We start from the raw sequence: 26,226 nt of genomic DNA on the forward strand, positions 1-26,226 counted from the left end.
GAAAAACGAAATCTTCATCTCCATAAAGCTTTTCAGCAGATGGAAGCATGAAGTGCTCCAAAATCTCCTGATAGCTAGCTGCATTGACCCTGCCCTTGATAAAACACAGTGGACCAACACCAGCAGCTGACATGGCACCCCAGACCATCACTGACTGTGGGTACTTGACACTGGACTTCAGGCATTTTGGCATTTCCTTCTCCCCAGTCTTCCTCCAGACTCTGGCACCTTGATTTCCGAATGACATGCAAAATTTGCTTTCATCCGAAAAAAGTACTTTGGACCACTGAGCAACAGTCCAGTGCTGCTTCTCTGTAGCCCAGGTCAGGCGCTTCTGCCGCTGTTTCTGGTTCAAAAGCACACGCCTGTGCACGGTGGCTCTGGATGTTTCTACTCCAGACTCAGTCCACTGCTTCCGCAGGTCCCCCAAGGTCTGGAATCGGTCCTTCTCCACAATCTTCCTCAGGGTCCGGTCACCTCTTTCGTTGTGCAGCGTTTTTTGCCACCTTCCCACAGACTTTCCACTGAGGTGCCTTGATACAGCACTCTGGGAACAGCCTATTCGTTCAGAAATTTCTTTCTGTGTCTTACCCTCTCGCTTGAGGGTGTCAGGTCGGCAGTCTTACCCATGATTGCGGTTTTGAGTAATGAACCAGGCTGGGAGTTTTTAAAAGCCTCAGGAATCTTTTGCAGGTGTTTTTAGATTTAATTAGTTGATTCAGATGATTAGGTTAATAGCTCGTTTAGAGAACCTTTTCATGATATGCTAATTTTTTGAGATAGGAATTTAGGGTTTTCATGAGCTGTATGCCAAAATCATCAGTATTAAAACAATAAAAGACCTGAAATATTTCAGTTGGTGTGCAATGAATCTAAAATATATGAAAGTTTTTTATCATTACATTATGGAAAATAATGAACTTTTATCACAATATGCTAATTTTTTGAGAAGGACTTGCAGATGGCCTTAATTTACAGTAGCAAAAACAGTTTAAAGGGTCAGATAAAGGTAAAAAAAAAGGGGGAGTGAGTAATTTGTAACTACATTTTTAAGGGGAATAAATGTACTATTGTTCAACCGTTTTGGTTCAGCAAGAGTTTTTATAATGTTTTTGAAATGTCTTATGGCTGCATTTATTTGATCGAAAAAAAAAAAAAAAAAAGAAAGAAAGAAAGAAAGACAGACAGAAAGAAAAAACAGTAATATTGTTAAATATTATTACAATTTAAATTAAGTGTTTTCTATGTGATTTATTCCTGTAATGGCAAAGCAAATGACTGTGGTCTTCAGTGTCACATGATCCTTCAGAAATCATTCTAATAACATGCTGATTTGCTGCTCGAGAAACATTTTGTATTATTATCAGTCTTGGAAACAGTTGTGCTGCTTAATATTTTGAAACTGTAAAAAGCATCTATTTGAATTAACAATCATTTGCAACATTATTAACGTCTTTACTGTCATTTTTGATTAATTAAATGTATCCTAGCTAATTAAAAGTATTCATTTATTTAAAACAACAACAACAACAACAACAAAAACATAGCAACCCACAAACATTTGAACAGGACAATGTTTACGATATGCCCCTGTAAAGCATGTTTTACTAATGTTACAGTCTGAGTGTTGTATTATGCAAACGTGTGTGTGTACCAGTCTGTATTTCTGCAGGGTGTTGGCCTCTCGGGTCAGCCAGGCCTCTACTGTGGCTCTCTTGCTGAGCAGGCTGGGCTCTCGTAGCTGTCGGTCTGCTGGAGGCAGTGTGGCCAGACTTGATAACTGAGCTGCACACAACAGAGAGGAGGCTTTAGTTCACAAAGATGAGCTTTGTTGACAAAATAAATGAAAAAATTACTCCCATAATTTTGTAATGTAGAAGAGCAATCTGAGTATGAAAAAGTGTGACAAGTTATCTTACGAATAATGTTTGTTTATAAATGATTACACAAAGAGATCTACATTCAGGCTTGAAGGCATAGTTCACCCAAAAATGAAAATTCTGTCATCATTTACTCATCCTCAAGATGTTCCAAACCTGTATGAATTTCTTTCTTCTGTTGAGCACAGAAGAAGATCTCTTGAACGTGGGTAACCAAACCATTGCTGGTTGCCACTGACTTCTATAGTATAGAACAAAATATTTACAGGGGAATTCAATGGTTTGGTCACCCACATTCTTCAAATTATCTTCTTCTATGTTCGGCAGAAGTTCATGCAGGTTTGGAACAACCAGAGGATGAGTAAATGATGGCAGAAGTTTCATTTTTGGGTGAACTATCCCTTTAAAACTGCTTTGATTTGTTATTCAGTGGCATTTTTTTAGGAATTATGGGAGCCTACATGTTATTTTTATGAGGACATTTTTGCTTTGTTATGTACTGAATGATAAAATAATCTGTGTATATGACTGCACACACACACGACGGTCAAAGCAACACCAAGGTTCGATTCTCAGGAAATACAAAAACTGATGAAATGTGAATCTTGAATGCAAAGTAAGTCGCTTTGGAAAAAAGCATCAGTCAAAAGTATAAATGTAAATGAGTGTGGCTTTATACCCTGTATTCTGAGGCTCTCCTGGTACTGTATAATGAAGTACTCCTGGTTGTGCTGTAGTTTTCTGAGATCATTCTCTGTGTCCTGAGTCAATACTCTGAGCTCCTCGAATGCCTGGTTTATCTGATGGTACTTCTGCGACATGCTGTCCATCAGACTGCCCACCGGTGAACTCGACTGCCAATCACAGACACACATGAGTTATGTGTTCAACATTAGGTTTCACTAAAATTACGATCAGAATGTTTCAGAAAAATGGAGTTCATTCTGATGTGGAGTACAAAACTTTTTGATTTTGATAAACTAGCAAGATGTTGAAGGGTTGGGGTTTGTAGTTACTTTCAAAACAACCTGACAAACAGTTATACTAATACAATTACACAAAGCAAAGCTTCAATATGTATAGTGATCCTTATCATCCCTGTCCTGTTGTGTATTAATAATCGACCCAGATAAGGTTATTCGTCTATGCCCACGTAAGACTGAGTGCACATGTATGTGTGTGTAAACAAACTATATATTGTTTGTGTAGTGCATACATAGAATGTGAACATAAATATTATGTCTTTAAGTACAGGTGTGTCTGAGATGAGTGGGGGTTTTAATGTGAATGTAAGCCTCTAGATTTACTGATACTGTCTTTAGTTTTATGATTTTATTGGTTGTCAGTCGAGTTGATAAAACCTGAAATTTCCTCTTTTACTCTCATAAAACCGAGCAGGTATCATGAATTTGTGTGTAGGGGTAAATATGTATCTTCCTCTAAACATGCAGAAAGCAAACATACAAACTTTATTTCTGAAGATTGTGAAAGTCAGTAATGTACAGTAGCCATGTTTATTACCCATGATGGTTTTTAAAATTGACTGAACTCACTGAACTTATGTGTACAAAGACCATCATTTAAATCAAGACGACAACATAGTCTTCTCTTTTTTTAAATATGTTTAAAAACTTTTTGTTTGTGTGTGTGTGTGGGGGGGGGGGGCAATTTATGAGATGATTTTATAGACATCATGTGGCAGTTTTAAATTTCAATGTCAGGTAATAATTATTGGAATTAACAGCTTTATTGCTATTACACTTATTAGTACAACCACAACAAAGCATGCTGCATACAGAAATCAGTTCAGATCAGACTTCAAATCAGTTCACTACAGTTCAAAAGTGTGGGGTTAGTAAGATTTTTAATGTAAGACATTAGTTAATTTATTCCACAGGGATGCATTAAATTAACCAAAAGTCACAGTAATTATTTTTTGTTACATTATTACAAAAATAACATGTAATAAATGATTTTCAAATAAATACTTGTGAACTTTCTATTTATTAAAGAATCCTAAAAAAGTTATGGTTTCCACAAAAATATTAAGCAGCACAGTTATTTTGATCATATTAAGAAAAGTTTCTTGAGCATCAAATCAGCATATTAGAATGAATTCTGAAGGTTCACGTGACACTGAAGACTGGAGTAAAGATGCTGAAAATGTCAGCTTTGACATCACATGAATAAATTACAATTTAAAATGAATTAATATTCCACAGTATTACTGTTTTTACTGTATTTTTGTATCAAATAAATGCAGGCTTGATGAGCATACAGTAAGAGATTTCTTTCAAATACATTCAAAAATCTTGCTGACCCCAAGTTTTTAAACAGTTGTATGTGTGTATACTGTATGTTAATAGAAATTATTGATGTGACTTTTCTAGGGCTAGAATTCACAACTTTCCTTATCCTTTCAGGTTTTACATGAATGTGAGAACCCTGTATATGCCTCATTTGAAAACACAGAGATAAACAACAATTTTTAACTAGAATTGTACTTCATTAGAAAAAAAGGAAGATGACATAAAATTCATTCAAAATCAACCGGTATTTCACATAAACTGCCCAAATGAAACGACAGTCTGAAATAGATCTGCCTACTCTGTGTTCACTCACATTAGTCGCCTCTCTGACAAGTCTTTGCTCTGTATACAGGATGTGTTTGATGCATCTCACCAGCTCAAGGGGACAGCGGTCATACGTGCTCTGAAAACACACACACAGTCAGAATAACTATCTACTCTGCCATGTTGTACTTTAACACACTCAAGCACACCCCACAACACTAAAGACATTAAAAACTGAGGCTACACTTCCCTGACTGACTTGTTCTTAGTAATAGCTTTAATGTCATGCACTGACATACTATATGTCAAAAACTGTCTCATTTAGTTTTATCTATATTCTCTCATTTTATTTCTCCTAAGATATTATAAGAGAATGCGAGTCTGAACTTAAAAAAAAAGAAATCTTTTCTGAACTGTATGCATAGAAAAAGAACAAGCAGAACCTTTAGCTGTGAAGCATAATGTCCTAATTTGATCTTGAGTAAGAAGCCGTCCTCTCCCACTTGATGCTCTGCTTTCTTCTGTAGTTCCTGGATCAGGCTGTCCAATAAACGCTTGGCTTTAATCTCCTCCTGAGGGTTCTCTAAATCTATCGCATCCCTGAACGAGGACACAGGGACACACTTAATAACACTGACCTTTTCAAAAAAATGACAAACTGACAGTTGCACTCTTCACATACCAGAGTTGTCCCTCTATCCACTGGGACAGGTAGTGTCGCACCTCTATGGGGAAGTGTTGCCCGTAGAGAGACTGCATCTGGTGTAGAGCATCTCCCTGCAGCTGCTGGGCCTGGATCCACACTGCCATTTTCACTCTGAAAGAGACAAAAAGAGAGAGGAAAGTCAGTACAGCACAAGAGACAAACGACAGCTGCGTAACATGAGAAATGCTGAAAGAGGGTAACCGGGAAAACCAAAGAGATTGACACGCTACCACAAACATGTTTAAGTCACATTTCAACCTAAAATTAAAAGAAAGAATTGACAACCAACTCATTTGTCATACTGTTATGCTAAAATATGATTTTATATATTAATTTTTTTAAAAGGATTAAGCATATATATATAAAGTAATTTAAATTAATTTATTAAAAATGATTATCTTTCTTTCTTTATTTTTTTATTTTTTTATTTCGAACAACAACCAATAAAATAAAAAAATAAAAATAAAGTAAAATATGAACATACAACCATTGTGTTACCACATAAATGCAATATCAAAAATAAAATTACATCCTCATTATGTGTATATATATATATATATATATATATATATATATATATATATATATACACACACACAATCATTTTTAATAAATTAGCAGTAGTAATAAAATAGTTAATAAAGCAGTAGTTATAAAGTAACACATTTTTTTTATTCACTTGATAATAATAATAATAATAATAATAATAATAATAATAATAATAATAATAATTAATTGAAAAAGTGTCACATGATCCTTCAGAAATCATTCTAATATGCTGATTTGCTGCTTAAGAAACATTTCTTATTATTATCAATGTTGAAAACAGTTGTGCTGCTTAACATTGTGGAAACAATTATACACCTTTTAAATTATTTTATCAATAAAAAGTTCAAAGAACAGAACTGATTAAAAATAGAAATCCTTTGTAACTTTATAAATAGCTTTAATGTAACTTTTGATCAATTCAATTTGTCTTTGCTGAATAAAAGATAAAGAAAAAAAAAGATTTCTTAAAAAAACAACAACAAAAAAACATGGACCCTAAACTTTTGAACAATCGTGTACATAATGAATTTTGCCCTATTTCTTTTTATTCATGTTGATTACATACAATTTTTAATTAATAAATGTAATAATAATAACATTTAAATTGTGAACTACAAATAAATGTGAATAACAAGAATTTTTTTTTTTAAATAAAAGCTCATAAGTATAAAATCCAGAAAATCTGTACTTAATTGTCATGAAAATCTGATCTCCCACATGAGTTCAGCATGATGAAAACTATGGTGCAGAGAGCACTATCACTGTCACAGGAGCATGTCTGATTTGTCTTCAGATCACAGAATTTGAGGGAAGAGCTCCTGCGTAATACAGCTGGTGGTGGTAACTTTCACAATACAAAGCATTGTGGGCTGCAATGTTGTGTCCAATCTTTTCACTCCTCGTGGCTTTCCAAGAAAGGAGTCTGAATGCATTTAATGGGTTTGTTGTGTAAACAGCCACTTTGCTGGCATAGCATGAGTGTGAAAGCAAGAAGACATTCATAAAGAACAGAAGAAAACGTGAAGAGGAAGGAAATGAATGTGTTGAAATTAATCTTGTGCTCGCCTCAGACACACTGGGATGCTTATACACAATAATTAATACTCATTTAAAGTACCACAAGTAAAAAAAAATGTTACATAGGGAAAATGAGAAAACATAAAGCAAGATGCACAGAGAACGATGCTGCTGTTTATACTACAGACAGACCAATATAATATTTGACAATTTTGAGAATACCAGCATCAAGCTGAACCGAAATTACACACTTCCCCTTTTAAATTTGACAATTTTGTGTATATCTAATTTGCTACGATACGATTAAAAAGTATTATATCAAAATTATATCAGCCAGTTGGTCTCTAGATATCAGTATCATCCCGTATCAGAGTTAAAAACCAATACTGGTCAACCACTAGTCATTTGTGCATGTGCAGAAATGTTGGCTTGTCTCTGTATTTGTGTTTGTTAAACTCACTGGTTTAAGCCATCAATACATCCTCAGCATGGCTGCATGACTTGCTTGTTTCTCATCTACAAGCACTGCATAAAACATCAAATTCCTTGCACATAAACACACTCAAAACTACATATTGAAACATCACTCCCGGCGGGGTCATCTGATGAGTCCGCTGACAGTTTTTATGATGATGACTGCACAGTCTGAAATGAACCAGAAAGAACCTCAGGGATGTTAGACTGAAGCATGAATGCATTAAAGTGGACATATTTTACACTTGAGTAGCATTTCATGCTTCCCCTAAAGCTCGCTTAGCTTTTTTTTTTTATATGGTTTCCCTGAAGTCTACAGATAGCTAGCTATAGATAGATAGATGCGTTCTGAAAAATGTTTTCATTATCATTGAAAACTCTGGTAAGAATATATCATCCAAAATGCAAATGTGTAAGACCAAGCAGCAATTAAAATAACCACGTGAGAAGTTCGATTTGCTTTTGAGGTGAGCCGTCACCTATGAGCATGAGCTTTCACTCAAAACGGAAGTAACTTGTAAAAGAAGAGAGTTCACAGCCCGCCTCTTCCGGTCCCACTCTCTCTCTGTGTGCGTACGTGAATACGTGTAAGAATGTGTGTGTGTGTTTCCAAGCAGTGCAACCGCACAGACATACATGTATTGAAAGCTGCACACCTACACAGAGACACAAAAACCACTGATTTCCAGTTAGCTTACCATACACATGAACACCACGCTTATAAAAAAAAATTTAAAAAAAGGCAGACACAAAAGCCACTCACTGCCAGTCAACTAACCACAAAGACAAACACTCAATTCCGGTTGATGTGATGGATCAAGGAGACTGATGTGTGACGTAATTTGGACGGCTGCTGTTGCTGAAATCAGGTCAAATGTCTGTGTGATCTTATGAAGCATTTTTGACCCTGACAGCTTTCTGTACCCATTAACACTTCCTGTCACACCTCACACTAGACCTGCATTTCTCTCTTTACCACTCTATCAATCCAGTTGGATTTTTGTAGGCTTCTCATTTTAGATGTTTAATTGTGTCCACATTTCTTAGTATTAAGATCATCATGGTCTAGCACTAACCTAAAGGGATAGATTTAACCCTTTAGTTTAGAGGTCTCCCTTTCGAAAAGTGCTTTCTCTTTAAGAGTGCTTATTGACGTGAGTTTGTGTGCTCAACACCAGCAACAACTGCAGAAAAATTAGTTAATCTTAGTTGTTTTTGGGTTAATCCATACCGGTGCATATCCATTCATTAATTTAATTAAATTTTTACTGCAATTAAATGCAATAATTAAGCCGGGCCATGTAAATATTTTAGGTACCATTCTTCTTATTGCATTTAAATTTGAAATGTCAATTTATTACATTGTTTAATTAGATTAAAAACATTATATCCTTGAAAATTTATCAAATTAATTGCAAGTGAATTTAATAATAAAGCCAGGTGATTTAAATAATCTACTTACAACAACAACATGATATTCTTGCAAATTAATCAAATCAATTGCAAAAGAATGTAATAATTTAGTCCGGACGTAAATATTTGATGTATTTTTCTATGAATGTCAACTGCTTAAAAGTTTATTTGATTAATAACATGATATGCAGACAGACTTCGATCATTGTATGACATTGCCCAGATCTCACACAGAATGTGATGCCCTCAAGTCAGCTGACCTCTCTTGACAGTTAGAGATTTGTGACTGTAAGGGCCAAATAAGGTTGTCTGTACAGCTCTGAACATAATACATCTGAAGAAGCCATTTTACATGAGGATACTCCTCTAGACTTCTCATCTGCATTTAACTACAGAGCCTTGTGCTTTTGAGCCTAAACTGCAGATCAAGCTGTGATTCTGTCACATTGTGAATTCTGGACTTTCTCTCCTGCTGAGAGCAGTATGATAAAAACAGCAGCACTGCTGTCTCATGCTTGTTTGTTTCTACTGGGGATCCTTGAGGAACTATGATCCTCCCAGTGCTATTGTCTGTAAGTACACATAATATGAGGAATGCAGATAAGAGCTGTTAGACTGCAGATTATACGGCTCTGGAAGACCTGTCAGACTGCTCAGAACATTTTGAGTCTACAGCTAGAAATGTCTAGGACCAGAACGAACGAAAGAACAATTGCTTGACTTCAACAGAAACAACAGAGAGTCAGTGATAAACTGATTTTCACAGGAGCAGATAGAACAGTCCAGGATAAAAATGACCTCTTGGGATCTAGAATTGCACTGGCTAGCTCTGTCCACAGTGAAATCTCACTGGTTCAATGTACCACGACACATAGCTGTATATTAATGTTCAGATATTTTCTGATACATCACACGGTGTAATTTTCATCATGGACAGACAAATTGCTCGTCACATTCTGCTTACAAATCAGTGTTAGTAAACACAGAGGTTTGATTATATGTAAATCTGTAATATGAACAATGTCCGCGGCGAAAACTATCTAAGAATTAAAAAGTTCAAAAACTTCAGGTGCCTAGGATCAAAGGTAAACTAGCAAAAAAATAAAATAAAAATAGTGAAAAATGTAACTGAATAAAAAGAAATTGTAAATAAATACATAAAAGAACACACATATACATACATATACTGTATATATACATTATAGACTCAATCTCAATTCGAACAGCCGAGTCTTTACTCATTTTCAAAAAACATCTAAAGACTCATCTTTTTTGCCAACACTTGACCAACTAACACTAGCACTTACTTTTTTTGTCTATCCTATTCTTGAAAAAAACAAAAAGAAACAGCTATGGGTTCTGTGCTAGACTAACTGAGACTTGTCATGGCACTTGTATACTGTTGTTGTTCTCTCGTTGGTCTGATTGCTTCTATTGTTCTCATTTGTAAGTCGCTTTGGATAAAAGCGTCTGCTAAATGATTAAATGTAAATGTAAATTTATTTATTTTTGCGTTTGAACCTGTGTTGCCTTCCTTAATTTCTGGACCTTTCTGACCACATTGCTGTGTAGGAGGCTAAGAAAATAAAATACACAAATAAAGTACACTTCACAAATACCTTGAACCCCCACCTTCTGGGAGGAGGTAGATAATTCCACCTCTCAATAAAAACAAATTACAAAGGCATTTTTTCATTCCTGTAGCTGTAAGCCTTTAAATAAGGACAGTGCCTGACTCTGTGAGAGGAGGTGCATTGTGGGGTTACTGAGTGCATATTGTCAGTCCTGATTTACTGAGGCTATATTATCATGACTAAATTATGATTTGTCTAGTATTTGTCTTATTACTTGGAATGGGCAATAAGTGATATTTTATTTATCATTTTATAGATTTATACTGGATTTTTTTTTTTTTTTTTTTTTTTTTAATGGAATTTTCCATTAAGGCTATAAATAACTTCTCTAGTTCTTATCAACCTCAGATTGCTCATTTAAAAGCACAATTTACAAGCAAAACTGTGAAATGAACATTATACAATTTTGGAATCTGTATCAGACTATGGTTCTACTGAAAATAAATAACCTGTTATAAATTGAAATTGAAAATCTTAATTATAAAATTTACTAAAAATTAAGGCATTTTTACTAACACAGGTATCATTATCTGCCAAACGTGCCCAAATTGGTGCATCCATAATTTATTTTTATTTTTTATATAATTTTGTAAAACATAATATATGCATTTGATTCAATTTTAAAGAATATTAAATAATTAATAATGATAATTAATATAATCTTTAATATCTTTAAAATTTTTAATATTTAATATTTTAAATATTTAATATTTAATCTATAATAGTAATCTAAATTATTAATGTAATTTTTAAATTATTATTTCATGAAAAAAATGCAGTTAGTTTTTTTAATAATAACATTCATGGTTTCTGAGGCAGATGAAATCTGATTGTCCATAATATAGCTATAAAAAACTAAATAAAATTGTGTATGCTGCTTATGTGAATGAGCTAGTAACTTATCATCCTTTCCAACTAACTGAAGGTAATAATTGTAACTTTCTACTAATTCCCATCATCACATATACATACAGCATAAAAACTGCAACAACAAATAACAGCAATCACATCACAATTATAGCAGCATCAGAAGAAGACAATCAATAACACACACATATGCATAAATGTAGTTTACCTCTTATCTCAAGCTCTCTGTTACCATCTAAGAACAGGAACTTCTGGAGAGGAACCCCGGAAAACCTGAACATTTGGGAGACAGAAAGAGAGAAGGAGAAAACTATATGAGTATTTTTTCACATCTCATACAATTTTGAGCAAAGGGAAAAAAAAACATTGAGGAGTACACATTTCTGTGAGAAGTTAAAAAAATTCACTCTTATTCAATTTAACAAAGATACACTAATTGAACATGTGAGGTAAGTGTGCAAGGGGTTGTTAAGGTCTGTAAGAATGTTACTTCCTCTCAGTCTGCCATTCTCTGATCAGAGGGGAAGAACATCTAAGAGAGGGAAAAGGAGGAATATGTCTTCACCGACATTTGAAGCATTAATGTCTTCAATCTTAATCTACGGTTACTGGGTACATCCACAGCCCACGGATGCTGAATGAGGAAACTGAAGGAAAAACACACACACACACACACACACACACACAAAATAAAAACACACACACACACACACACTCTCTCTCTCTCTCTCTCTCTCTCTCTCTCTCTCGCTAGCCAGAATCCTCTGGTCAGATAATAATCGTGAAAGTATAATGAAAAATGTGGGTCTTTTTTAAAAAAAAACCACATTTGTAGGATTTGGTACATTCTGGAGTTTCTGTGAACTATAACTATGGCTCTTCTAAATCAAAAATACGACCAGCTTCAGTCCGTTTTGGCTGTGTATTGTGTCTGCACTGCGCAAGATGTGAGTAAGGTTCAAAGTCAACACTTGCCAAGCACCAAAAGTAAATGAAGTTGCTCGCCAGTAACTTTATTTGAAATGGTGTGGTTTAGATCAAATTGTAGGAATGAGAGTCAACCCTCACTTATGTAAGAGACGAACATGATTCAAATGAAACTATCTGCCGAAGAAAACACATGTGCCTTTTAACAACTTCCTCCTCTAGCATGCCTAAAGTCCTTTTTTTTCCTCCAGAGCTCCATGTGGTGACACATATGTGGAATATTCCTCACAATCAACTTCCAAAATGAACAGGAATAAAAGCACAGTATGTCTTCAGAATTTTTTTTTTTTCAAAAACATTTGCAATTGACTCAATGGCCTGCACCGTTTATCACTTATATACAATATACATTCAGGATTGAAACGACATGAGGGTGAGTGAATGATGACAGAATTTAAATGTTTGGGAGGACTATCCCTTTAAGGTCTTTTTTGTTTTGTTTTTTAATAAAATTGAACTCTAAATAAGAAACTAAAACCAGCTGGTGGCTTTAAATGTCTTTATGAGTCATTCATTCATTCGATTCATTCAAACGGCTGATTCATTCAGGAATTAAGTAAATGGCCCTCAAAACAAATGTTCACACAAATCACTCAAAAACAATATACTCACAAAACAAGCATCTATTCAGAAACTAAACACCGCCACGCTGCTCGGAGACACACAACAATATATGGCTTTATAGCTAATATTTTTGTTGGCAAAATTGATCAAAAACAAACAATATTGGTGTTTAAAATATAACTATTTTAAATTGTTTTGAGAAATTTTATGTGTATTTACTTTCAGGAAAAATCATCTGTCATGTTGTTGTTTTTGTTAGTCCGGTAATTTCCGTTATTACAGCTTTAATATATGTGAAGTGATATGGAACTGTAATGAGAGTCAAGAGAGCTGCCTGGAACTATGTTCACCGTGCGTTTCCCAGAAAATAATTGCACACCTCAGAACGTTCGTCAGCCAATCAGATTCAAGCATTCAGCGGCCCCATAGTATAAATATACAGTGGTGTGAAAAATTGTTGGCCCCCTTCCTGATTTCTTACTTTTTTGCATGTTTGTCACACTTTAATGTTTCAGATCATCAAACAAATGTAAATATTAGTAAAAGATAACACAAGTAAACAGAACATGCAGTTTTTAAATGAAGGTTTTTATTATTAAGGGAAAACAAAATCCAAAAATACATGGCCCTGTGTGAAAAAGTGTTTGCCCCCTAAACCTAATAACTGGTTGGGCCACACTTAGCAGCAACAACTGCAATCAAGGGTTTGCGATAACTTGCAATGAGTCTGTTATGTTAGGAATTTTAGTCCACTCATCTGTGCAGAATTGTTATAATTCAGGCACACTGGAGGGTTTTCGAGCATGAACCACCTTTTTAAGGTCATGCCAAAGCATTTCAATAGAATTCAGGTCATTGTTGGATCATTGTCCTGCTGCAGAACCCAAGTTCGCGTCAGCTTGAGGTCACGAATAGATGGCCGGAGATTCTCCTTCAGGATTTTTTGGTAAACAGCAGAATTCATGTTTCCATTTATCACAGCAAGTCTTCCAGCTCCTGAAGCAGCAAAACAGACCCAGACCATCACACTACCACCACCATATTTTACTGTTGGTATGATGTTCTTTTTCTGAAATGCAGTGTTACTTTTACGCCAGACGTAATGGGACACACATCTTCCAAAAAGTTCAACTTTTGTCTCTTCAGTCCACAGAGTGTTTACCCAAAAGTCTTGGGGATCATCAAGATGTTTTCTGGTAAAACTGAGATGAGTCTTTATGTTCTTTTTGCTCAGCAGTGGTTTTCGTCTTAGAACTCTGCCATGCAGACCATTTTTGCCCAGTCTCTTTCTTATGCTGGAGTCATGAACACTGACCTTAACTGAGGCAAGTGAGGCCTGCAGTTCTTTGGATGTTGTTGTGGGGTCTTTTGTGACCTCTTGGATGAGTCGTCGCTGTGCTCTGGGGGTAATTTTGGTCAGCTGGACACTCCTGGGAAGGTTCTCCACTGTTCCATGTTTTTGTCATTTGTGAATAATGGCTCTCACTGTGATTCGCTGGAGTCCCAAAGCTTTAGAAATGGCTTTATAACCTTTTTCAGACTGATAGATCTCAATTACTTTCTTTCTCATTTTTTTTTGAATTTCTTTGATTCTTGGAATGATGTCTAGCTTTTGAGGATCTTTTGGTCTACTTCACTTTGTCAGGCAGGTCCTGTTTAAGAGATTTCTTGATTGCAAACAGGTGTGGCAGTAATCAGGTCTGGGTGTGGCTAGAGAAATTGAACTCAGGTGTGATAAACCAGAGTTTTAACAGGGGGGCAAACACTTCTTCACACAGGGCCATGTAGTTTTGGATTTTGTTTTCCCTTAATAATAAAAACCTTCATTTAAAAACTGCATGTTGTGTTTACTTGTGTTATCTTTGACTAATATTTAAATTTGTTTGATGATCTGACACATCAAAGTGTGACAAACATGCAAAAAAAAAAAAAAAAAAGAAATCATGAAGGGGGCCAACAATTTTTTCACACCACTGTATATATATATATATATATATATATATATATATATATATATATATATATATATATATATATATATATATATATATATATATATATATATATATAATTATGACTTTTAATTATTTTTAAAGTATAGATTATACATTAAACAAAATATATATTATATAAAAATAAAGCAATATCTACAGTTTCATGTACAGTGCGAAATACCGATGGACAGCAAATCCATTTACATTTCCTGTGCATAATCAAGAAACTGGTTATACTGCAAGTCAGTGATGTTGTGAAAATCAATGAAGTTTGTGTGCAGTTTAATCTAATCCACCTCATCCAAAAATATGATTTACTTTCATTCTGTGGATAAGATCAGCCAGAACATTCAGCTTCAGATAACTCCCTTAATTCCAACAAAATGTTTTGATCAGCTACTGACAACTTGATCGACATCTTCCCCTTTGACCATCTTCGGGGCTTTTGCCATAAAACCCAAAAGAAACAGATTCCTACACATTTTCACCACAACTGACTTTAGAAAGCCAGCCAGGATTAGACCCGGGCAGGATTACATAATCTCAAAGAGACCGAACACTCGTTTGACAGCGTTCATGGTAAAATAAGAGGAAATCCATGTAGATACCCATGCGCACAGATGTTAATGAGGTGAGGAGAGGAAGTTTGTGCATGATCTGATGTGGTAGAGTGAGAAACACAAACATCTGTGTGTGTAAGTGCTTGTGTGAAGGAACAGATAACCAGGGAAGAGAATACAACCACTGCTTTAGATGGCAAAGTGGCATCTGTATGCAATGTCACTTGGTGACATGAAGTTTATACAGAGTGAACTGGCACACATATTAACACAAAAACAGTCATCTAACACTTCACAGGATGCTAGACGGGCCAAGGGCAATTTTCTTAAGGGGCCAATGTTCAAAAGGCTACAAAAGCACACAGCATCTGTGTGTGCATTTATTCACGGCCGCACACAGACAACCTTGAAGCTGTCATGTCAGTCACACTGTGCAAATACTTTCAAGCAGATATCTAAAGGAGCATTCCTCACTCTCTCAAACTCTTCCATCCCTCCAGCTATAAAGGCTAATATGATGAACCAATGCCAAATGCAAATCCAACAACCAAACAACCCCCACCCCCCCCCATAGTTATCACTTGCTTTCTCTAAGGGAGGATGAATAAAACCATATTTATGGCCAGTCAGCAGGGAGGGACTGGTGCCAGCTGACCTTATGCAACAAAAACACACACACACGCACACGCACACACACACACACACACACACACACACATTCCAGGCTCAGTCCTCTTCATATCCTGGGAGTAAACAAGCTTTTTTTCATTCTCGACCTATTGACAAAAATTAGACTAATGGTGCATAGAATACAGGAAGTGTGAATCAATAAAAGTGTACTTTTTTTCTTCAAATGAATAGTTCAGCCGTTATGCTCTTTTGAAGCTGCGTGAAATAATGTCATACAGGTTTGGAATGACATGAGGGTACAGAAATTTTTTTTTTTATTTTTGGGTGAACTACCCCTGTTGTTGTTTTTTATTCTGTAGGAGAAAGAGCAAGACTCTTCTTTCTTTTTTGTTCAGAAAAATCCACTGACCTCATATAAAAACAAACCATCCCAGTTAAAGGCACAACAGAGCACTGTGATAAATATGGACATGAAATATACACAATGATTTAATTCAGCAACAAATTCACCCTCTAATAAATGGAATATGAATTACAGCGTGTTGTTTGACTTTATACTAATAAACAATCAAAAGTGGTACTTGACCTACTCAGAGAAATGAATCTTAGAGCCCCTTATTTAGAGGGAGAGAAGCATGATGAGAACAACCAAATGAATCAATCAGCCCTCTATTAGAACAAGTCACGTTGACAGGAAGGAAGATGACCATAGAAACAAAACAATAAACATAAATGTCCACAAATGCTGCTATTTCTCTGACTTCATACCGGCTTCTTCCATATTAAACACATTAAAGTGTCAGAAGAAATGAAGCAAAGCAATAACACAAAATGTTGTAGCTTACAATTTATATGGTCTGGAATAAATATAATATCAAATAACTGTAGTTGTAATCTCAAGAAAGCTATGTTTGTTATGTCACGATTACAGTAAAATGAAAGCAAAATCTTGAAAAACAAGGTTATGTAGAAATCACAAGAAAATTTAATTCCCAACATTTGCCCCAGGCAAAGGCAAAGTTGAAATCCACAGACTTTCTGAACTTCTAAAAAATGTAACGATCCACAAAATAAAATTTTAAGTCCATGTGGAAAATACAAAGACAATTTACTTAAAATGGACAAAACTCATCAGAACAGAATCTGTGTCAGTTTGTGTGTGTTCAGTATCATTAGTATAAATCCTGATTTAAAGGTCAGTGTATGTGAGCTAACACAGGCAGTGACTCAGGCCTGTGTAAATGTGTTTGCATACCATCTGCCATTGCATATCTGATCAATTTAGACAAACCCTCCAGAGATGCCCTCATGACATCTATAAATACCTTGGTCTCTAAAATACCATAAAATAATATACAACCTAGATTTTTTCTTAGATTGAGGAGAAACAGTCACAATTAACACACAGGAATGAATATATGATGCATTAATCTCCGAGAAGATAATCTGAGCATCAAACTTCCTGTGCAGGTAACAATAGCAACCGACTCAACCGCTGCAATCGCCACACCTACCACTAACCTCTGGTTGCTATGACGATAGAGCGCTTGTGAAAGGTGCATTAGGCCCAGAGGCAATCAGCCGGTCATACTAACTCACAAAGAAAACAACACACTCATGAAAACATGAACAATTACAGGCGGTTTGTTTCTTTATTAGGATGTGCATGAAAATAAATGCCATATTATCATGTTGTAATGAATCCGCTCTGATTACCCTCATCTTATATCCATTAGCACACAGTATGGAATCTGCTTTTCACATTTTTACGCAAATGCACAATGATAGAGTGACATAATGAAAAGTTTGCTGGAATAATTTTGGACAGCTATGAGTGAAGAGGAGGATCGAGGGGAATAATTTTCCACTGGTGGTGAAAAAGCACTTAGATCATGGGGTCAGTCAGTAATGGTTGCAGATTTAAACAGGGGTGCACGATACATATCGGCCGATAATTAATGCGCATCTCATCAGTAAAGCCGGTTCTCTAATCAGCGCTAAATTCCATCAGGTGCATGATTTCACATAGAGCAGCTGTTACTACACAGAGCCGTTATTAACTCACAAGCTGCGCAAATGCACGTTCATTATCTTCAACCAAAGTCCCTTTGAGGCAAGTTATTTTACTTGGCGGCCATCTTTGAAACGCCTCTCGGGCATGCAAGTGCAGCTCCAATCTCTTTAAATGGGGAAGCATCAAATTCTCCACAACTCTTCGCCAAGTTTACGATTAAATTTCATATTTGAAATCACCAATGAAATCTGACAACAAATGTCTCATTAATGTAGTTTCTTTTGCTCGAATAGCGTTAAAAAGCTTATTTGTCAGGCTAGACCAGCCAGGCGCATGCGCAGTCCTAAGTGCACATCTCAGAACGCTGACTGTTTCTACAGTAACCCGGACCCTTTAGTTCGGCTTTCAACACTATCATCCCAACAGCCCTCCAGACCAAACTGACCCAGCTCTCTGTTCCTAGCTCTATCTGTCAGTGGATCACCAGCTTTCTGACAGATAGGCAACAGCTAGTGAGATTGGGGAAATTCATGTCAAACAGCCACTCCACCAACACTGGTGCCCCTCAGGGCTGCGTTCTCGCCCCACTGCTCTTCTCCCTGTATCCCAACGACTGCACCTCTAAAGACCCCTCTGTCAAGCTTCTGAAGTTTGCAGACGACACTACAGTCATCGGTCTCATCCAGGATGGCGACGAGTCTGTTTACAGACAAGAGGTTGAGCAGCTGGCTGTCTGGTGCAGTCTTAACAACCTGGAGCTGAACACGCTCAAAACAGTGGAGATGATCGTGGACTTCAGAAGAAACCCCCCTGCACTCCCCCCACTCACCATCATGAACAGCACTGTGGCGGCAGTGGAGTCATTCAGATTCCTGGGAACCACCATCTCTCAGGACCTGAAGTGGGACAATCACATTGACTCCATTGTTAAAAAGGCCCAACAAAGGTTGTACTTCCTTTGCCAGCTGAGGAAGTTTAACCTGCCACAGGAGCTGCTGAAACAGTTCTACTCAGCCATCATTGAGTCTACACTTCAATAACTGTCTGGTTTGGTTCAGCTACAAAATCAGACATCAGAAGACTACAGAGAACAGTTCGGACTGCTAAAACGATTATTGGCGCAGACCCTGCCCACCCTTCAAGAACTGTATACATCCAGAGTGAGGAAAAGGGCTCAGAAAATCACTCTGGATCCCTCGCATCCAAGTCATTCCCTTTTTGAACTTTTACCATTCTGGCCGCACTTCAGAGCCACAAATACCAGGACAGCCAGGCACAAGAACAGTTTCTTCCTCCAGGCAATCTACATCATGAACACTTAAATGTTCCCCACTTTATGCAATAAAAATGTACAATAACCTTATATTTATTTGTTACCTCCTCCATCCTAGTACATCCCTGCATCTCACTCTATTCTATTCCATTATCATCTATAGTACTGTTCATACAATTTATTTATTTTTCGATTGATTATTTATTTCTTTTTTTGTCTGTGTGTTGTTGTTGTCTCTGTGTATTGGAAGCTTATGTCACTAAAACCAATTCCTTGTATGCGCAAGCATACTTGGCAATAAAGCTCTTTCTGTTTCCGATTCTGATTCTGACTTCTAACAGCAGCTGCAGTGATGTGAGGACTTTTCCAATTAGCGATTGGCTCTTTTACTCAGAAAGCGGGGCTTTGTTCGATAAAGCGGCCATATTGAGCATTGCCTATTTCCCCATTCAAAACTATACGAGTGACACGTCTTGGGTATTCTGCAGTCTTTGCTTCGACTTAACAGCCTAGAATTTACACACATACATACTGTACACATATTTCTTGCTTTATATATATTGTGATATATTGTCATCATATACTCACACACACACACACACACATACATACACATACACATATATACACAAACACACAAATAAATTTAATGGCCATATTATTATTTAAATCAATAATAAATATCACTATTATACTACTGAACTATACATTTTAATTTATACAATTGCAATAATATTTATGAATTAAAAACCTAAAAAACTTTATGGTTGTTTGTTTTCCTTTGCTTTCAAATGTTAAACCACAGAGATTCTATTTTGGAGGAAAACACTGTTATCATGAGTGGCTCGTGTGAAAAAAATCACAATGCTTCACAAAACACAAAGTGCATCAGATTACATATTAATAATGCACTTACACTTTAGTTAGTATTAACTAGTTGCTTATTAGCATACATACTAATAGCATATTGGCTGTTTATCAGTAATTATAAAGCACATATTAAGGTCTTTTTTTTTGTCAATGAAGGCATTCATGCATAAAAGCCAATTCAGTCATGCTTTATAAAAAACACACATCAAACAGGTTGGAACCCACACTACACACGCACACACATTCTACTTTTGCTGAAAAAGATGCAGAGAACATGGCAGTACAAAGGTTAAGTGTTTAAACTCACTGAACCCTAGCACTCACACAGACATATTGTACACAGTATGAATAGCTTGAAGTGCTCTGTAAAGTTATTACAAAAAAGCACAGGAGGAACACAAGAGGACAGATGTGTCATTCACTCTTTTACTGAGTTCCAGGAGCATCACGGTAATGCATTCCCTGTAGTCAACACAGAAACACATGAAATAATGAAAATATGACCCTATTATCTTAAAAGATCAATGATTATCCAGCCAAGCAAAGTTATTCACAGCATTGTACGTTAAGTTATTGATTCCACTGCGCTGTTCCCCAGTTAATCTGAAACGCTTTAAAGGCAAAGCTACACAACATGTCCACGGCTCTCTTGGGCCCTATTAAGACCACTAAAGTGACTGTAATGGGGATGTTCATTCATTCATTTAATTTGTCCAGTAAGTGGATTGTTTTCTTGGGACTAGGTGGAGAGCAACATCAGAGGGCTTGAAACTGGGTGGACACAAACAGCTTTGATATATTCACTTCTTTCCTGTTTCATGTTATATCACCAATTGTAAACACAAACAGGTTGAAGATGATCATCCCAGACCTCGTACACTCATCTGCAAACAGCTATTTGAACTACAGCAAATTACAGTAGTTGTATCTTTTTTTAAATGTACGTTTTGCATATTATTAAACAAAATATAGATTAAAACTAATTAAATGTATATATACACATTTCTGCAGCTTTTTCAAAACTCTCTCAAAAAAGTTTTCAGTAACTACTAAAGTTATATTTCAAGTCAAAGTGCACTGAACAAACAGCAAGGAGGTAACCATAGAAACAGTAGACTACTCTAGCACTTTCTGGTAGGATCAATACCATCCTGTGAATTGACAAAGTGTAAGTACTGTTATTATTTCCAGCCTTGTCATAGACTTTAAATAAAAAAAAAATATCAAAAAGCTTCAGTTGTTAGTTTAAAATGTCTGCAGTTTTGTTTTTAAATTGCTGAAATGTTTTAGACATTGGGACAAGAAATAATTTAGTTCTGTAAATAAAGAAAATGTCAATGAATGTGGCTGAGCAACTTGGACTTTGAAAGTCTGACAGTGTCTAATGAGAAGCAAATCAGTGAGATTTATGAGACCCATCACTTTTTATTGGGATATTGAGGCTGACTGTGTCTAAAGCTGTACTTTAATAGACAAATTATCTTCATTAGCTCTAAATTTAAACCTTGAAATTGTTCTGGGAGAACAGCGTCAGACGTTTAGCAAGACTGGTATGTGGTGAGTGTCTCTGTGCATTTGTGTCTGCTGATCTATTAACAGGTCCTTTGTGAAGCTTATTTTGAACCACACACACTTTTTGAATGCACAAGATCATGTTCCTGTGTGTTAGAGTCTAGTATATGTGTATGAGGGAAAAAAGATGTCTATGGTACAGTGTATTTGTGTTACACTTTCACTGTCTGGCAGCTGGTGAGAGGAGCTATTTTAACCCATCACGTTCACAACACATCAGTCTACAGGTGTAGCAACCTGTTCAATCACACCTGTTAGTAAAGAGGCTTTTAAATGAAATCAAGACAAACAGAGGATTTTTATAGTTTATCCATACAAACAGTGTTTCATTCCAGAGCAACTGTCCTGAATCATGGAAAGCTTTTGTAAAACAGTCCAGTTCAGTTTAATGGAAAATATAACTGTACTGTATATACAATTCTACACACCGTTCTAAGAAAGGCACATACAACTGCCTAAAAACATCAATTTTCCCTGATAATAACTCAAGATCAGTGCACATTTAAACTTTAAAAACATACAAAGACAGATTGGAGCATGTTGCTGTGAACGGATGTTAAAAATAGAGATACAAGCTAGTCAGAGAACGAGGAAAGAAAGTGAAATGGAAATTGCGCTGTCTGGACATGTGAGGTTTAGAAACAGACTGAAGGCTGCAGGAATGAGAGCTGTTAAGATGAAATGATCAATAAGTAACTTCATAACTACTGGTTGCCATAGAAAACTCTATAAAGCGTACCAGAGACAGGGACAGAAAGAGAAACTGACTTACTGACACACACACACACACACACACACACACACACACACACACGGCTGTATCTTCAGCGTTGGCCACTTTTATGTTCCAGGGCTGGATTCTTATTTAATCAAACAGATTTCAGTTACTTTTTAAGCAACTTTTCCCAGACTTTCAATCTTAAACTCTGAAGAGTCATTAAAAATATATGAATTATTACATTTAAATGAAAGCAGTCACACACTTGTGACATCATTTCCACCACAATGAACAATTTAAATAATCGAATACATTTATGAAATGTTATTTTTAGGGCTGTCAAATGATTAATCACGATTAATCACATCCAAAATAAAAGTTTTGTTTACATAATATATGTGTGTATACTGTGTATATTTATTATGTATATATAATAGAAAAAAAACATTCAATAAAATAAATAAGAAGAATATGTTCTGTTTATATATTAAATATATTTATATATAATATAAAATATAAGAATATAAATATATAAATGTATATACATGTAAATATTTTCTAAATACATAATTTATGTGTGTGTATTTATATATACATAATAAATATACCCTGTACACATACATATATTATGTAAACAAAACTTTTATTTTGGATGTGATTAATCGTGATTAATCATTTGACAGCCCTAGTTATTTTACTTGTTTATAAAACAGAAATCTCTGTTTTTGAAGAGCATGTTTGATATAAAATATGAGAAATATAACAAAACAAAAATCACAAAAAAAGGGGTGCTCCGACACATAAGAGGTCAAACTTTCTCGTTAGTCTAAAAACTGCTTATATTGAAGCCAATCTACCAAAACGACAGGTTGTGGAATGTGCCACTTTATGATGTAATAGTGTGGCTAAACCCCGCCTCCCCAGAAGGTCAAAGTGAAAGTGACGTGTGGCTAAGTATTGTGTCCCATATTCGGAATTTGTGTTATGCATTTAACCCATCCAAGTGCACACACACACAGCGGTAAGTAGTGAACACACACACACAAAACAGCCATTTCTGCTGCAGCACCCGGGAGCAGTTAGGGGTTTGGTGTTTTTGCTTAAGGCAAAAGTCATGGAATTGAAGGTGGAAGAGATTACTGGTCTTTCACTCCCCCCACCTACAATCCCTGCCGGTACCAAGACTAGAACCCTTGACATTGTGGTTACAAGTCTAACTCTCTAACCATTAAGCCGCGACTGCCCCACACCTGCTTCTACAGCACTGCCTCTTTAGCCCCACCCACTGATTCGTGCACGTAGTGGGAAAATAATGAGAGAGGCAAACGCAAGTCTATGCAGAAATCAAACATTAAAGATGGCTCTGAAGACAATAAGACACTGTACGGTGTTAAGTTGTGGAAAACACAGTCTTTGCATTGCCTTTCTTCTGATCCCAACATTAGGAAAGCGTGGATGAAGTTTATTTTTAATGACTAAACACGTCCAGTTGCTCTTCCTAAATCTTCCACAATCCCTTCAGAATGACTAAAAGAAGCAGCACAGTTTCAACAAACACAAATTCTTAGTCCTTCAACTTAGGTGTGAGAAAAACAAGATTTTCAAAGAATGATAAAAGGAAAAGAACACTTACTACACATTTCATAAGTCTGGCAACCAACTGGCAGTTAAGAATAAAAAAACCCACATGGGATCCAAACACTTGAGACCACAGTGAAAATCTGAAATTCAAAATAGAATTTAAAGAAAAAGTAACATGATCATGTGAATTCCCTTTTGGTACAGACGGTCAGGCGTTCTTGCTTCCACTGAAGCTCAAGATGCATCATGTCAAATCATGCTGGAGAACGATCATCAGGCTTGACACAATCGTTTGGAGATCATGCAGCCTGAGTGCTGCTGTCATTAAAGCAAACTTTCGCTTCAATATTTTCACATTAAATTAACATTAAATTATAAAATATGCAAAAACTCCCCATAAACAAGTGACTTGCATAACTGCTAGACCATGGAAAGCTGTGTCTTTTTCAGTACTACTGTCCATGACAATGTGTATTTTCTCCAAGTTTCATGAATTGTTGTTATTTAAAGGAGGAACAAAAAAAATCTAAATTTGAGACCACAAGACAATTGTTTTAGTCAGCAAGATGCAGTGCCAGCACACCACTTCTGTTCTCTCACATACAGTAGGATACACATTTGTACACTCAAATACAGAGACACAGAGACTTGTTTGGGTAACTTTACAAGTTATTGCGATTATTGCAAACATTATGAAAACACTTAAAGGGTCCACAAAGGGTCCACATTTGTACCTTAAGGGTACATATTAGTACCTAAAAGTTACAAAAGTGTACCTTTTGAAAAGGTATTGCCCTTTGACAGCTTTGACAGCTTTTCTACCTTTTATTTCTGAGTATAGGGTTGTTGCTATCAGTTGTTGTGGTCATCCAGGTGGTTTCTATATGTGTTTATTTACTGGCCCAGGTCAAAAAAAGCACACAAGTATGATATGGCTTGAGTCCTTTCAAAGGTTAGTCAAAGGAATTTTGCCTGTTTGAAATTAGTTTAAAATAGGTGTGTGTGAGTGAGTGAGTGCTTAGCAATATACAGTAGTAGCACAACTCTCCTCAACAAGCCACATGAACTGAGTTTTCATTCAAGTTTGCATAGCACAGATACTCAAGGATGAGATGCACAACCATTCAAAAAATGTTGAAGTAAATAAGCTTTTTCAGAAATCAATAATTTTATTCAGCAAAGCCTGATAAAAAATGAGCATAAAGATTTTTACACTGCTACAAAAGTTTTCTATTTCATATACATTAAATGCTGTTCCTTTGAACTTTCTATTCCACAAATTATGATCAACAAAAATAATGAAGCCTTACCTTGGTAAATTGTGTTCAGGACTGTCTCTCTCACACACACACACACACACACAATCTACAGGGAGTATCTTTCTGCAAACCACACAAGCCTATTTTAACCTAGTAACCCAGCACTTGTAGCGATACATCTTTAGACCAGGCATAACACCATTGCTTCAAGGCGGAATGCTTGTAAAACATCAGTAATTATGGGTTCCATTCACTCAAATGTGGGTTACAGACATTTAAGTTTGATGGATTTCGGTATTATGAGGGAGAGCTCAGGTTTAGGCAACTCATCAGTGTACCTAGATTTCCAATAAAAGACTAACAGCTTGTAACTTGATACTTCCAGTGGGAGCTACAGTGCTTGTAGAGCAAAGGTGTACGAGTGTGACTGGCCTGCTCACAAATCACAGGTTCAAGGCTCAGAGTAGGTCAGCGCTGCTGCTTTGAACCACATGTCATCTTCTGATGACTGCTAGCACCTGTGACTGCTGCCGCTGAAAGAAGAGTAGTCAAAAAGTGAACAGTTTAAAAACAAGTTCCTCGATGTACTTGGATAAGAGGATCAAAATCGCATGCTGGGAGAAATTACTTGGGCTGATTATCAGCTGAAGGATCAGTCAGTAGTACAGTACCACTGACACTCTACTGGTAATTTCTTGCTATATATTGTTATGATTATTTGACTAATGATATGTCTAACAACATATTTGAAGAATGACAGTATTTTGCACCAAGAAAAACACTTAAAAGTAGAAGGAAAGCATGTCATACCAAATATACTATATGGTAAATATTTGTTGTAAACTACGTGGTTCAAGAAGATATACAGTGCACAGCATAAATGAGTACACTCCCTCTAAATCTTAATAAATTCTGCAATTACTCTTTACTTAGAAGACATTTTAGGGTTCTTTGGAGATATAATGTTCCAACAAGTCTGCTTGATCAATTACCAAAGAAAAATGCAAAAAAAAATAAACAAAATAATACTTTCTTAACAAAAAGACAAAATTTTATTAAGCATGTTGAACCAAAACATTTAAAAAGAAGCA

General features: G+C 36.0%; 1 protein-coding gene across 1 annotated transcript in view; it reads right to left on the minus strand.

Moving 5' to 3' along the window:
• The window catches only part of LOC109090548 (signal transducer and activator of transcription 5B), a 76,304-nt gene that overhangs the window by 18,385 nt on the left and 31,693 nt on the right, over window positions 1-26,226 (minus strand). The window contains exons 2-7 of the mRNA XM_042726593.1: window positions 11,322-11,386; window positions 5,136-5,270; window positions 4,897-5,053; window positions 4,503-4,592; window positions 2,560-2,734; window positions 1,655-1,785 (exon numbers count right to left, since the gene is read on the minus strand). Of these exons, the coding sequence (XP_042582527.1) occupies window positions 1,655-1,785; window positions 2,560-2,734; window positions 4,503-4,592; window positions 4,897-5,053; window positions 5,136-5,263 (681 nt within the window). The 5' untranslated portion in view covers window positions 5,264-5,270; window positions 11,322-11,386. The remainder of the gene's footprint in view (window positions 1-1,654; window positions 1,786-2,559; window positions 2,735-4,502; window positions 4,593-4,896; window positions 5,054-5,135; window positions 5,271-11,321; window positions 11,387-26,226) is intronic.

The sequence above is a fragment of the Cyprinus carpio genome, chromosome A3 (assembly GCF_018340385.1).
Source record: "Cyprinus carpio isolate SPL01 chromosome A3, ASM1834038v1, whole genome shotgun sequence".
In the NCBI taxonomy this organism is placed as follows: Eukaryota; Metazoa; Chordata; class Actinopteri; order Cypriniformes; family Cyprinidae; genus Cyprinus; species Cyprinus carpio.